The sequence below is a fragment of the Danio aesculapii genome, chromosome 25 (genome assembly GCF_903798145.1).
Source record: "Danio aesculapii chromosome 25, fDanAes4.1, whole genome shotgun sequence".
In the NCBI taxonomy this organism is placed as follows: domain Eukaryota; kingdom Metazoa; phylum Chordata; class Actinopteri; order Cypriniformes; family Danionidae; genus Danio; species Danio aesculapii.
In genome coordinates this window covers 5689455-5704056 of record NC_079459.1, presented here as the reverse complement: position 1 = coordinate 5704056, position 14602 = coordinate 5689455, and the positions used below count along the sequence as shown (strand labels likewise).

The following is a 14602-nucleotide window of genomic DNA, read 5'->3' as shown; positions in this document are numbered from 1 at the left end:
GGCATATATAATTTCCTAACATCACAAGCACAGGGGTTAATGTACATCCAGCTGGTTGTTCTCACAGAGTAAAGCCAGACAGGCTGATCAGCTTTTTATTCTGCTAAACATACCAGCTGGATGTACATTATGCAGCTTATTACATGGCTACTTTACACAAAACTAAACAATTAGACACAAAACATTGATCTAAGCTCTATTACATTTACTAGCACTTAAATTAAAAGCGTACAGAAAAAAAAACAAATAAGAAAGGGCTGGATGCAGCCTACACTAACCAGTTTATTGTTTTTATTATTCATTCGTAAGTTGACACAAAATGACAGAAAAGCATAAATATAAAGTAGATGAATATAGTCAGCAACTACAGGATGATTCAAGGTGCCCTGATGAGCCAGTGTTATTAATCTCACAGCAATTCGTAACTTTAGATTGATTTGCTCATCCGCCAATGACGCTTAGGTTTAGGGTGGGGTAGGTTGGCACACCTTTTTAAAATCGTACATTTTCGTATGACTGAACTCGTACGAATTAGCCACTAAACTGACGTAAAATACTTATGTTTTCTCACAAGATCAGACTGGTTTTATAAGCTTCATACAGGGGTGCCCAAACTCGGTCCTGGAGGGCCGGTGTTCTGCTGAGTTTAGTTCCAACTTGCTTCAACACACATGCCAGGATGTTTCTAGTATACCTAGTAAGAGCTTCATTAGCTGGTTTTGTGTGTGTTTGAATAGGGTTGGAGCTAAACTAAGGACTCCGGCCCTCCAGGACCGAGTTTGGGGACCCCTGGTTTAATCGGTTGTTATCAGAGATTCACATACCTTGGAATATAATGATTTGCCAATCAAAATTAAGTATTCCAGAGAGCCGTGTAGTATCTGGTTTAAGACATGGATGTTAAATGTTAGTTCATCCAAAAAGAATGATTCTGTTATTAATTACACTTATGCTGTCTTTTTTTAAGACCTTCTATTGTCTATAAACACAAATTAAGATATTTTAGATTAAATCAGTGAGCTCCCTCATCCTCCATTGACAGGAAAGTTCCTGACTGGTTTGAAGCCCAGAAAAATGACAAAAAAAAAAATCAAAACATCCACATGTCTTCAGTGACATAATGACCATATTAAACTTATTAAATGATTAAATCAAGGGTGTCAAACTCAGTTCTTGAAGGGCCGCTGCCCTACTGAGTTCAGTTCCAACCCTGCTTCAGCACACTTTACCTGCAGGTTTCAAACAAGCCTGAAGGACTCAATTAGTTTGATCAGGTGTGTTTAATTAGAGTTGGAATTAACTGTGCAGAGCCGCGGCCCTCCAGGAACTGAGCTTGACACCCCTGGACTAAATAATGGCTTTATTCACTGGTTTCAGTGTCAGGGTGCACATGGACTGTTTTGAGAATGTTTTGTGGTCAGAGTCTGAACCGTTATTGTCTATGGAGGACCAAAGAGCTCGCGGATATCATCCAATATATCTTAATTTGTGTCATGAAGATGAACTAACATCTCAGAGGTTTCGAATGACATGAGGGTGAGTAATTTTTTGGGTGAACTATCCCATAACTCTAAATAATGGTGCAATACCAGTAAACAGTCTGCAAACCTTATTAGATCACATGATCCATGATTCATTTAAATACTCTTTTTTTAGTCGGTGCCAGTGGTGTAGTGGTTAGTGCGCTGACACATGCACTCCGGTGCTCATGGTGACCCAAGTTCGATTCCAGCCTCGCGGTCCTATGCTGATCCTTGCCCTCTCTCTGCTCCCCATGCTTTCCTGTCTATACTCTCTACTGTCATATCCCTTAAAGGTGAAAACCCAGAAAAAATAATTATAAAAAAATACTCTCCTTTCAAATTTGCCATTTGAAAAGGAAACTCAAATAAATGCATGTACAAATATTGTTTGTTCAATGTCATTATTAATGTTCCACTGCATGTCTTTAAATCCTTGCAGTAGAGGGTTTGAGTCACTCCAAGAAGAAACGATAAGTGTTTTCATTTTTTCTCCTTCAGACTACATGTACGGGCCACTACGGTTCTCGCGCTCTGATGCAGTGGCGTTGACCATCCAGAGGGGGCGTGATTTTGGGCTTCCCAGCTATAACCAGATCAGAGAGGCCCTCAACATGGCACCAGTCAACAGCTGGGAACAGATCAACCCTAAACTCAAGGACACAAAGGTGCTGCAACATCAATAATAAATACATCCATAATCCATAATATCAATGATGCCCAGAATGCCCTTAGCATACAACTTGTTGTTCAGATCTAGTCTTCGGGTTTTCAAAGCCAGGGTGTATTCACGGTGAATATCTTTTTTTCATAAAATTAAGTTCTTAATAGCCACATTTCCACTATCGGGCCAGTGCGAGCCAGGGCTTTAATCGGGCCAGGCCGGGCCAATAGCCCGGGAGGTTGAGAAATGAGGCCGAAATCATGTCGCGTTTCCACTGTCGGGCTAGTTGCTCGCAGCGCGTCACGCAAACACCGCCCCCAGAACGTCCCCCGAATCAAACGTCACACAACCCGCCCACTTCAGCGGGAACAAAAAACTCAAATTATAACCACAAACACAACCTGGCATCACTACGAGAGCTGGAAGATGGAGAACACCGAAGCGATTGCTTTTTTACTGTTTGTGGTTTGTTGGTGTAAGGCCAGACAGCGATCCCTGGATAAGGACATTCGAGTTCGGCGGCATTTATTTTTTCTTCTTCTTAGTGAGTTGATCAAGCGCGATAGCAAAACAAATGTAAGGGAAGAAAGCATCTTGTCTCCTCTTTACCTGACAGGAAAACTCCGCCTTTGTACGTAACCCCGCCCCGAAGCCCCAGTTGGCCCTCCTTGGCCCAAGGTATTCGGCGGGCCAAAAAAAGCCGGACACTGGCCCAAAGGAAGCCCCGCTTTGGCCCGATTACGCCCCGGAAGTGATAGTGGAAACGCGACTGGCCTTGGCTCGCCCTGGCTCGCTCGCTTTAGGCACGATAGTGGAAACGCGGCTAATGATCTTAGGGCTGATATACTGTTAATACCCAGGGCTGTGTTTCTCCAAACCTGCTAAAGGCTTTAAACCTTAGTATGTGTTATAGGACCTCAAAATGTCATGCATAAAAGGTAAACCTTATGCAACCACTTTAAGTTATAGTTCGAGGAACATACCAAAAAATTGCATAACTTTAGTTAAGATGTACCTTTAGAGTCTTACCCTAGTAAGAGACTCGGAAACACAGCACACACCTTGAATCGAAAATCTTTGTCATTGTTCATTCAGGGATAAAAATAAGTCTGAAATACGTAAGTAGCAGTATACTGTACTGCACAGTGCTACTTATTTGACATCAAGAACACTGCTAAGACCAGTGTTTAGACAAAACATAACATTAATAAGGGGAGAGTGCACCTGAAAATGACAATTCTGACATCATTTACTCACCCTTGACTTGTTTCAAACCAGTTTGAGTTGTACTGTATTGTACTAAAGATGACATTTTGAGGCATGTTGGAAACCAGAAACCATTGACATCCATATTGCTGTGGGGAAAATAAATACTATGGATTTCAACATGACAGGTTTTCAAAATTTTTCTAAGGCTGTTTTTAATGTCTAAATATTGTGAGTAAACGAGACCAGAAGTCTCTAGCCAGTAATGTTCCAATGACTGCGTCTGCTCTGACATGGAAGAATAAGGTCAATAGTAGAAAAAAAAAAAATAATAAATAAACGAGATTTAGCTTTCAAACGTCATAAAGTCAAAAGTTAAAACTGAATAATACAATTGCAGTGGTGTCATTACTGTATTGAGTGTGCTTGTCATAAGCCTACAAAATAACAAACTTGACAAACCCTTCACAGAACCAGACATTTAGGGCATACTCACACTATGTACAGTTGCTTTGAACCAGGCCAAAGCACGCTTGTCCCCCCTCCCGTCTCCCCCGACAGCCCGCACTCATATTGCATTCGGGCCTAAGCACACTTACGTCATCAATGATGCGCTGTTCAGTTTAAGATGCGCTCTTGCTCAGCACGGAGGAGATTTCTTTATATTGTTTTAGTCGTTTGATATGCAGTGAAACGCAGTCAAATATTTCGCCGAACAGATCAGCCACTTTGATGCTCATAAATAATCGTAAAGTCCTCGTGCTGCAGGAATTAGGAGGTTTGCTGAAGGTGCAGCTGTTGTGCAGTGAAGGGTTAAACAGTAAGAATGATTAATAAATGCATAGGAAACAGTCCCTTAAAAGTCACGTCTCATCTTCAGTTTTGGGCTCAGACGCACTTTGCATTCACACTACGAATCGGCTTTGGCACACCTCTTCCAACCGGGCCATGGCCGGCCAACTGAACCGTGCCTGATCTCGATTCAGTGCATTTCAACTTCAGTTTTGGCTATAAAGCAATTAAGTCTTTTAGCTTAAATAAAGCACCTCAAAGAAGGTCGAGCCTCAATGGGAACTCAGAGTGTAAATGTCACATCAATTCATTCTTCCAGTTGGCTTGAGGTGCATCATGCCTTACTCTTTTTGTCAAATCTCTTTTCAGGTGTTAAAGGAGCTGGCGGACCTGTATGAGAATGATATCTCCAGACTGGAGCTGTTTGTTGGTGGCCTGCTAGAAACGCAGGAAGGTCCAGGTCCAGTGTTTTCCACCATAATCCTGGACCAGTTTGAGCGGATAAGAAATGCAGATCGCTTCTGGTTTGAGAACAGGCAAAACGGGTGAGACTATTTCCTGGGATGATCAAATAAAAAAATAACCTCATAGAAACACTCCACAGCAACACGGTGGCTCGGTGGTTAGCCAGTGGAGTTTGCATGTTCTCCCCATGTTGGCGTGGGTTTCCTCCGGGTGCTTCGGTTTCTCATACAGTCTAAAGACATGCGATATAGGTGAATTGAATAAACTAAATTGGCCGTAGTGTATGTGTGTGAATCAGTTTGTTTGGATGTTTCCCAGTTCCCAGTTTGCGGCTGGAAGGGCATCTGCTGTGTAAAGCATATGCTAGATAATTTGGTGGTTCATTCCGCTGTGGCAACCCCTAATGGATAAATGGACTAAGCCGAAGGAAAATTAATGAATGAGTGAATAAATTAATGAAATACTCATTTTACAACTCTCCTAATGTTAAACAGTTGAGTTCAGTTGAGTTGAGAAGCATTTTTAAATCCATTCAGTCGATCTCTGGGTCTGGCGGGAGCAATTTTAGCTTAGCTTAGCATAGGTCATTGATTCGGATTAGACCATTAGCATCTAGAATAGAGATTAGGGGCCACATGGTGGTTCATTGGTTAGCACTGTCGCCTCACAGCAAGAAGGTCACTGGTTCGAGTCCTGACTGTGCCAATTGGCATTTCTATGTGGAGTTTGTATGTTCTCCCCATGTTTGCATAGGTTTCATGCGGGTGCTCCGGTTTCCCCCACAGTCAAAAGACATGGGGCCCCATCATACACCTGGCGCAATAAGGCGCAAGACGTGTTTGCCCCCTTGTGTTGCTAGTTTCAGACCAACGCAACCTTAATTTTCCCGTTTTCCGCCACGTTGTTTAAATAGCAAATTCATTTGTACCACTTTGTAGACTCATGGGTGTTTTCAAGGTGTATTGTTGGCACGTTGCTATTTTGAGGAACTAAAATAGACGCAAAAGACCAGCTGAATGCAGGTCTAAAGTCCAGCGCAGTTATGCGCCTCGCTTACACAGTGCTTAAAACACGCAGCACAGCAATATGTACAGCAATACACAAATGTAGATGTACAGTAATACACAAATATCTTTACAAATGAAAAAGAATTAAAGAATTAATTTCTACATAAATATAAACCTCATTGCCTCCATGCCTTCTTCACCTCGGGGGCTTTTTTAGTTTATTCATGACAATCTGCTTTTGAATAATGCTATTATTATTATTAATATTATTTATTATATGCATATTTATATTTGTTTTATTAAAAACAGGCTTAGATTTGTCCACCTATCAGGTTTTGGACCATATGGGGCATAGCGCATGTGTATATGGATATAAGTTTTTGACCACGCTTCATTATTATTGTTCATTTATTCATTTCCTAGAAATTAGAACTGAATTTAGAAAAAGTTTTGAAAAAAATCTTTGTGCTTAACAAATGAAATTAAATATGTAGACTAATCGATGTATGTGCTTACAATACCGTTCCTTATCCATAAAAGAGAAAGTGAAAGATCTAAATGCAGGTTTATTAAACAGAGATGGCCAGGCAAGCAATGGTCAGCACAGGGGAACAGGATGTATAAGGGAATCCAGAGTCGTGGTTAAATAACAGGCGAATGGTTAGTATAGGCTGACAGCAGACAACATAAACAAACAAACAAGGCAAGGGTCTAACACGGCAAAACAAGGCAAGGAATACGCATCGTAATGTTAACTTGACAGTAAACAAGACTCAGCAATTGGTGTGTGTGTCTGTGCTGCTTTTAAAGTCCATGTAATCAGTTCTGAATGGCTTCACCTGTGTGTGTTAACAGGGGCGTAGCGGACATTTTAAAAGTAGGGGGACAGATGAATGGTATCCAAAATTTTACATTCATTTTATTATTAATCACGGATCCCCCCTGTCCCCCTCGGTTGCTATGCCCCTTTGTGTTAGCAATCAGTGGGAAAACGGAACTGGTGTGAGTGTGTGGTGAATAACTGGATCTTTAATCCATATACTGGCAGATTTGTAGTTCTATGCGATCTGTGAGTTTACTAGCGATCTGTAAGGATTAGATTGCTGGTGATTGTGACACATGCGCTATAGGTGAATTAAATAAACTAAATTGGCCATAGTGTATGTGTGTGCATGAGTGTGTATGGATGTTTTCCAGTACTGGGTTGCAGCTGGAAGCGCATCCGCTGTGAAAAATATATGCTGGATAAGTTGGCGGTTCAATCCGCTGTGGCGACCCCTGATGAATAAATGGGACTAAGCCAGGGCTGCTCAACCCTGGAGATCTACCTTCCTGCAAAATTCAGCTCCAACCCTGATCAAACACGCCTGAACCAATTTAATAGGACCTGAACAACACTTGATAATTACAGGCAGGTGTGTTTGATATGGGTTGCAACTGAAATCTGCAGGAAGGTCGATCTCCAGGAACAGGGCTGAGCACCCCGGGACTAAGCCAAAGGTAAATGAATAAATGAATTAAAAAGCAAGCAAAGTTTCTTAATTATTACACGGGAATGAGAGTAAAGTTCCTAGCCATATCAGCCTAGAAAATAACAACTTTCCATTTTCCGTTGGTCTTAGTAAATAATGTAAGTACAGAAGAATCAAGCTTTAAATAGTAAAATTATGAAATGTTTTTGAACAAGATGCTAATGGTCTAATCCGATTTGATGATTTATGCTAAGCTAAGCTAAAAGTTAGATCCAGAGATAAGCTGAATGGATTTATAAATGGTAAAACTTAACTGCTTAAATCGAATGGAGCCTATTTTCAAAAAAAGTGGAGTGTTCCTGTATAGTATACAGTGTGCAGGGGTGGACTTAACCAATAAGCGAGGTAAGCAGCGGCTTAGGGCCCCGGAAAATTAGGGGCCCCAGACCAATGCCAAGAAGCCTATATTAATCATAATGCTGGTTTATTAATTTATTATCATATGTTGTAAAATCTGTCTATAACCATTAAGATTTTAATGTTATTACCTCTTTTTAAAACTCCAATGAATAGTGGAATTTTCCTTCTGTACTGCACATGCAAATATTAAATCTAACCAGAACTATGGCTATTTAACTGCACATAGTTTGTGAACTTGTTTTTATTTGTTAATTTATTGTATTTAATTTTACATTAAGAATAAAAACACAAACAAACGAAAAACTAATCCATAAAAAAAAAATATATATATATATATATATAGAGAGAGAAAGAGAAAGTTTCAAATTTCAGTGCTTGGGTCCCATATCAGGAATTGGTTAGAGCCCCCAAGTCCACCCTTGTGGTATTTCTGGCTAAGCTCCAGCTTTTCTGTTTCACAGATTGTTCACTGAAGAGGAGATCAAAGCCATACGTAACACCACATTTCATGATGTGCTTTTGGACATCACCAGCGCAGAAAAGGGAGACATCCAAAGAAACGTTTTCTTCTGGATGAATGGTAATAAGGAATCCATATATATATATATATATATGCATACATATATAGTGTTGGGTTTGAGTTTTTGGCTTTGTTTTACAGGTGATCCCTGCCCTCAGCCTCAGCCAATCAGAGCCTCTGATCTTCAACCCTGCACAAAGGCTTTCTCTATGAGTTATTTCGACAACAGCAGCAAAGTTGGCTTTGGTGTAACTGTTGGGGTGCTCTTCCTGTTTCCTGTTGGTCAGTGTCTTTCAGTATGCTGTAGTTTATTTCAGACCCATACAATAAATTAATAACATAATTTTATGGGCAGCATGGTGGCGCAGTGGGTAGCACATTCGCCTCACAGCAAGAAGGTCGCTGATTTGAGCCTCAGCTGGGTCAGTTGGCGTTTCTGTGTGGAGTTTGCATGTTCTCCCTGTGTTGGCGTGGGTTTCCTCAGGGTGCTCCGGTTTCCCCCACAGTCCAAACACATGTGCTATAGGGGAATTGAATAAACTAAATTGGCTGTAGTGTATGAGTGTGAATGAGAATGTGAGAGTGTATTGGTGTTTCCCAGTACTCAGCTGCGGCCGTATTGACATCCGCTGTGTAAAACATATGCTGGAATAGTTGGCGGTTCATTCCGCTTTGAAGACCCCTGAAAAATAAGGGATTAAGCCGAAGGAAAATGAAATGAGTGATTTAATTTATATCTTAATAATTATTAAATATTTATCATAAAAACAGTATTTTTATTTTATTCTACTTATGTATTTTTAATAACCTTTATTTATTTATTAAAATAAATTGTTTTTCTTGTTTTAAGCATTAATAAATTATTTATATGTTATATTTTGTGTTATTTTGCTTTATTTATCCTAAATGGTTTTCCTATATAAAATAATAAAAATATTTACCTTCAAATATATGTTTATTTATGTTATTCTATGTAAATAATTTATTAATGCATGAGGTATTAAACCACAAAAGGAAAATATATTCATTAGAAAAAAAGCCATTTTTTATTTTAAGTTGCAATCTGTTTATTTGCAATAAATAACAACTAAATTAATTCCATTGAAAATTATTACAATAATTTTATTTTAAATATTAGTATTTTAGTACTATTTTAAATAACATTATTGTATATACAGTTGACGTCATAATTTTTAGCCCCCCTGTTTATTTTTTTCCCCATTTTCTGTTTAACAGAGAGATTTTTTTCAACATTTCTAATCATAATAGTTTTAATAACTCATTTCTAATAACTGATTTATTTTATCTTTGTCATGATGACAGTAAATAATATTTGACTAGATATTTCTCAAGACACTTCTATACAGCTTAAAGTGACATTTAAAGGCTTAACTAGGTTAATTAGGTTAACTAGTCAGGTTAGGGTAATTAGGCAAGTTATTGTATAATGATAGATTGTTCTGTAGACTATCGAAAAAAAAATAGCTTAAAGGGGCTACTAATTTTGACCTTAAAATGGCTTTTAAAAAAATAAAAACTGCTTTTATTCTAGCCGAAATAAAACAAATAAGAATTTCTCCAGAAGACAAAATATTATCAGACATACTGTGAAAATTTCCTTGCTCTGTTAAACATCAATTGGGAAATATTTAAAAAAAGAGGAAAAAAAAAAAAGGGGGGGGGGTGGGGGCTAATAATTCTGACTTCAACTGTATATATTATTATTGGTTTAAAAAATTTTTTTTAAGTAATTTATTTTGCCTTAAGCTTTGTGTAACTGGTTATCCTTTTTAAATAATAAAAAAAAAACAATTATTTTACTTCTGTGTATTTATTTTATTTTATTTTTATTTGCAAATGCTACCCAACAATCTTTCAACACATAATCTGCAGTATCTTTGTGATCTTACCAGTAAGCTACATCGTAGCATCTGTAGTTGCTCAAGTTCGGACAGCCAGATTTAGGCGATTCCAGCAGAAGCGCAGAGGATCCACTAAGCACAAGGAACCTGCTTACGGAACCGTTGGTCAGTAAAATCCCCTGCAGTATCAGATTGGCCTAATATGACACTGAAGATGATGATACAATATTAACTTCTGTCCTTGCATTGCACTTTTATGTCCAGCCAGTGAGTGGTTGGGTCACAATACAGCACCTCGACAAGTTACTCTTGCGTTCAGTGAGAAGAAAGTTTTCCAGACCTTCGATGAGAACGGCTCCCCTCTCAGCTCTCACAGCCTCGGCAATCATGACCACCTGAACGTGATCATATCCAATGACCATCAGCACCGCGCTCTGCTCCTGAAGATCCCCAAAGAGTACGATCTGGTAGGAGTTTGATTCTTCATCCTTTTGACAATCAATGAGGCATTGGGGCTTCATGCATTTTTATTTTTGGTTGGATAGCTGATCTTGAAATTAACATGTGTACATGTGGTGTATATATAAATATAAATGTGTATATAGAGTTGAAGGCAGAATTATTAGCCCCCCTGAATTATTAGCCCCCTGTTTGTTTATTTTTCCCCCAATTTCTGTTTAATGGAGACACATGTCTAATAATAATAGTTTTAATAACTCATTTCTAATAACTGATTTATTTTATCTTTGTCATGATGACAGTAAATAATATTTGACTTTTTAAGACACTTCTATACAGCTTAAAGTGACATTTAAAGCCTTAACTAGGTTAATTAGGTTAATTAGGCAGGTTAGGGTAATTAGGCAAGTTATTGTATAACGATGGTTTGTTCTGTAGACTATCGAAAAAAATTTGCTTAAAGGGGCTACTAATTTTGACCTTAAAATGATTTTAAAAAGTAAAAACCACTTTTTTTGTAGCCAAAATAAAACAAATAAGACTTTCTACAGAAGAAAAAATATTATCAGACATACTGTGAAAATTTCCTTGCTCTGTTAAACATCATTTGGAAAATATTTTAAAAAGAAAAAAAAAATCAAAGGGGGGCTAATAATTCTGACTTCAACTGTATAAGGCGCATAAAGTGACCACAGGCCCATTAAGATGTTGACTTTCTGTTTTGAAAGGTTTTGTTCTTTGAGGATGGTGTCCAGAGGTCCGAGTTCCTGAGTCTCCTGCGCTCTGAGCTGGAGGGCAGAATTCAGAGTTTAACTGTGATGGAAAAGAGTGAAAAAGAGATGCTCAGTGATGCAGTGACCAGAGAACAGAGGGGGAAGATCGTGGAGACCTTCTTCAAGCATGCTTTTTCAAAGGTGTTTGTTTCTGTTGTTTCTTCTTACACCTGTTTCTGCACATATTCCGTCTGCAGTGTGTTTGAGGTCCCTATTTTTTTCTGTGTCTTTTTTTCTTTTTACTTAATTTTTTTAAGGAAAGTGGTTGCAAACAATATATATGCACCAAATTTAAACAAATTAATATGAACAGTACTACATTTCATTTGTTTTAAGTTCAGTCTCTTTAAATAGTTTGCAACTTTAGGTTCAAGACATCCTCAAGTACTTTTTTTGAGATTTAACAGATTTGTTTGTGTTGATTAAGACAATGTTAGCACCTGTCAGCTTTTAATTGTGGGGAAAACTGGAACATTTTTGAGCGTTTGTCAGCTGATTTCATCTTCCAGATTTAAAATAATTTTTGGGGCGGGATCAAAATTGGTGATGTAGCGCTAGTGGGAGTGATGACACGCCGGTTTCTCATTATTATTCATAGCAGAGTTTTCTTATCCTATGAGAAGACCCTGCTTCTTAATTATTCATAAGAGCACGTGCTTTCTGAAGGCAAGGCTGACCTGCCAAGCTGTGAGACCCAATGACTGGGTGAGACCGCGTCCGTGCATGGCCAGCAGTATTTAGCAGTTCATGAAAGGTCGAAACGCTATGTGTTTGTTTCCATGATTCAAAAGGTTTGTTGCATGTTTTGCCTATGCCTCTGTCAGGGCTGATACAGCAAACAGAAACAGAAACAGAAATTGGGGAAAAAATAAACAGGGGGGCTAATAATTCAGGGGGGCTAATAATTCTGCCTTCAACTATACATATAATGTAAATACAAGCTTTTAATTTGAATGAATCATGAATAATCTTTTGACAGCACTTAATACTTTACATAAAAAATGTTGATTAAATGGGCGACAGCAACTGCAAATGTGTGCTGTGTGTAAGTGCATCTGGACGCACATGCACTGCAGATGGCATTAGTGCTTGAAAGCCCGTTTTGTCTTCAATCCACTGAAAACATTTCACAAAAATAAGAGGTGGTGTCTTAAATGTCTCTTCTGATTCCAGGTTTTGGACATTGATAAAAGTGATGCAGGAGACCTGAGCAGCAGAACCAGAGAAGCACTACAGTGTGAGCTGACCCGAGCTGAGTTTGCCAGTGTGCTCGGGCTAAAGCCTGACTCGCTCTTTGTGGAGTCCATGTTTACACTGGCTGACAAGGACGGTAACGGATACCTTTCCTTTCAGGAGTTCCTGAATGTTATTGTCATTTTCATGACAGGTACTTGGTAGTTTGTCACAGTTTTACAATGTGTCAGCACTGGGTGTCAAGAATGTTACAATGTTTGCTGTTTTGGCTTTCGAATATGAATCCAGGTACTTCCGAAGAGAAATCTAAGCTTCTGTTTTCCACACATGACATTAAAGGAGACGGCTTCTTGTCCAAGGAAGAGTTCACTTCTTTACTGAGGTCAGTTCTGATATCACAATCTGTTTTGAGCACAGGACATTTTTCCTCTGGAGCCAGCAATTTTTGCAAATATATAAATATTTTATGATGGTCATCTGAATTTGACTTTGGTGTCGTGCAGGTCTTTCATTGATATCTCTGGTGCTCTGTCTAAGAGTCAGGCTGACGATGGAATCGCTGCTATGCTTCAGACGGCTGGTCTTTACAACAAAGATCGCTTCTCCTGGGAGGATTTTCACTTTCTGCTGCGGGACCATTCAGCTCAGCTCAATATTAAAGGTCAAGAGATGCATTTCTTTGTACTACAATCTCTCTTTATGCCTCTATTTTTAGCTCACCCAATACAGAGGCATTTGCAACACAGGCTCATTGGGAATACGAGCCCAGGGATACATATTAGGGAAGTCGCAATGTGTAACGGCACGTTTGCACTAGCACGTTAGGAGTGCAGTGATCACCAAGAGGCGACACTCTAGTGCAATTTGGGGAAACAGCCTTTAGATGCCGTGGCGGTGGCTGATGATTGAGAAGTGTTGTATTGTCATGTTTCAGGTTGCATCTCAGCTTTAATGCACTTTTTAAATAAATAAATAAAAAAAAACCAAAGCATCTGCTCTCCATTGCGACAGCAATGAGATCCAATGGACGGCCGTTCGCTTTCACTCCAAAATGGCGGAATCCGGGGCTGCTGCTGGCCGCTGCTGTTGCAATGGAACATTGCAATGGTTCTATTGAGTGTCACCTTGGTCATTCTAAGCTCTTTGGTGTAGCGTTTTCAGTTAATTCATATAGAAGTTGAACGTAAACGCCCATGTAGTGCATTATGGGATTGAATGCGGTACGGAGAAAGCGTTGAGAGCAGCCGAAAGCATCAAAAAGGTTGGGCATCTCTCGACTTTATGAAATGTCAAGCAAAAGAACTGCAGACTGTAACCAATCCCTGTGAAAAGTAGACCAGTCAAGATGTTGACGTATGTTTCCAAGTGTTTGCTCAACTAGATTACTGCGCTGAAAGCACTTACATGTGGACTACTATGAGAATGTACTATTTCACACTTTCAGTCTACACAAACAATTTGAACCATGTCAAAATCCCATTAAAGGCAAGTCATTTCACTCAGGTGCCATCTTTGAAACGCCTTTCGAGCAGTATGCTTGGGCATTCTGTTTGAATAGGGAAGCTTCAAATTCTCCAAAATTGCTTGCCAAGCTCACGATTACATTTCAAACTACAAATAACCAATAAAATTAAACAACAACTGGGTCATTAGTTTCATTTCTAAATGTTCCCATCACACAAAATCTGCAGAAACTCACATCTGGTCTGAGCCCCTCCCCTGGGGAATTGTCATTCTAAAGCGATCACTGATTGGCTCCTGTACCAGAAGGCGGGCTTTATTCTCTATACATCGATCGCTGATTGGATGCTGTACTAGTAGGCGGGGCTTCATTTGCCATATTGACAGTTACACTTTTCTTCATTCAAAAGTGTACGAGTGACACGTCTTGTGTATTCTGTGATCTTTGACCATGTATGCCTGTGTGTGTATGCATTGGTCATTTCTTGCAAGTGTGACAATGCACATGTGATAAACGTGTAAACACACTGTCTACAACCTGATTCAAACAGGCGTGCTTAGCTGTAAATTTGACCAGCTCCAGAGCAGTGGCATTGTCGCGCTGCCAGCAGCACAAATTTTATTGTTATAGTGGAAACACACCAAAAAACGAACGCTGGGAGGGTAGGATGTCTCTTTTCTGTGGTACCACTGAACGCTTATGTCTGTGTAGATGGTTTTTCTGGCAATGTCAGTTTGCTCTGTAGCTCGCCTCTTACGCTGTCGTGCTTGGGATGGGGAGTGGACC

General features: G+C 39.4%; 1 protein-coding gene across 1 annotated transcript in view; it reads left to right on the top strand.

Annotated features, from left to right (window-relative positions):
* The window catches only part of duox (dual oxidase), a 57738-nt gene that overhangs the window by 22777 nt on the left and 20359 nt on the right, over positions 1–14602 (top strand). The window contains exons 11-20 of the mRNA XM_056451263.1: positions 2022–2188; positions 4552–4727; positions 8008–8126; positions 8208–8348; positions 9980–10093; positions 10193–10395; positions 11116–11301; positions 12334–12547; positions 12643–12736; positions 12858–13015. Coding sequence (XP_056307238.1) covers positions 2022–2188; positions 4552–4727; positions 8008–8126; positions 8208–8348; positions 9980–10093; positions 10193–10395; positions 11116–11301; positions 12334–12547; positions 12643–12736; positions 12858–13015 — 1572 coding nt within the window. The remainder of the gene's footprint in view (positions 1–2021; positions 2189–4551; positions 4728–8007; positions 8127–8207; positions 8349–9979; positions 10094–10192; positions 10396–11115; positions 11302–12333; positions 12548–12642; positions 12737–12857; positions 13016–14602) is intronic.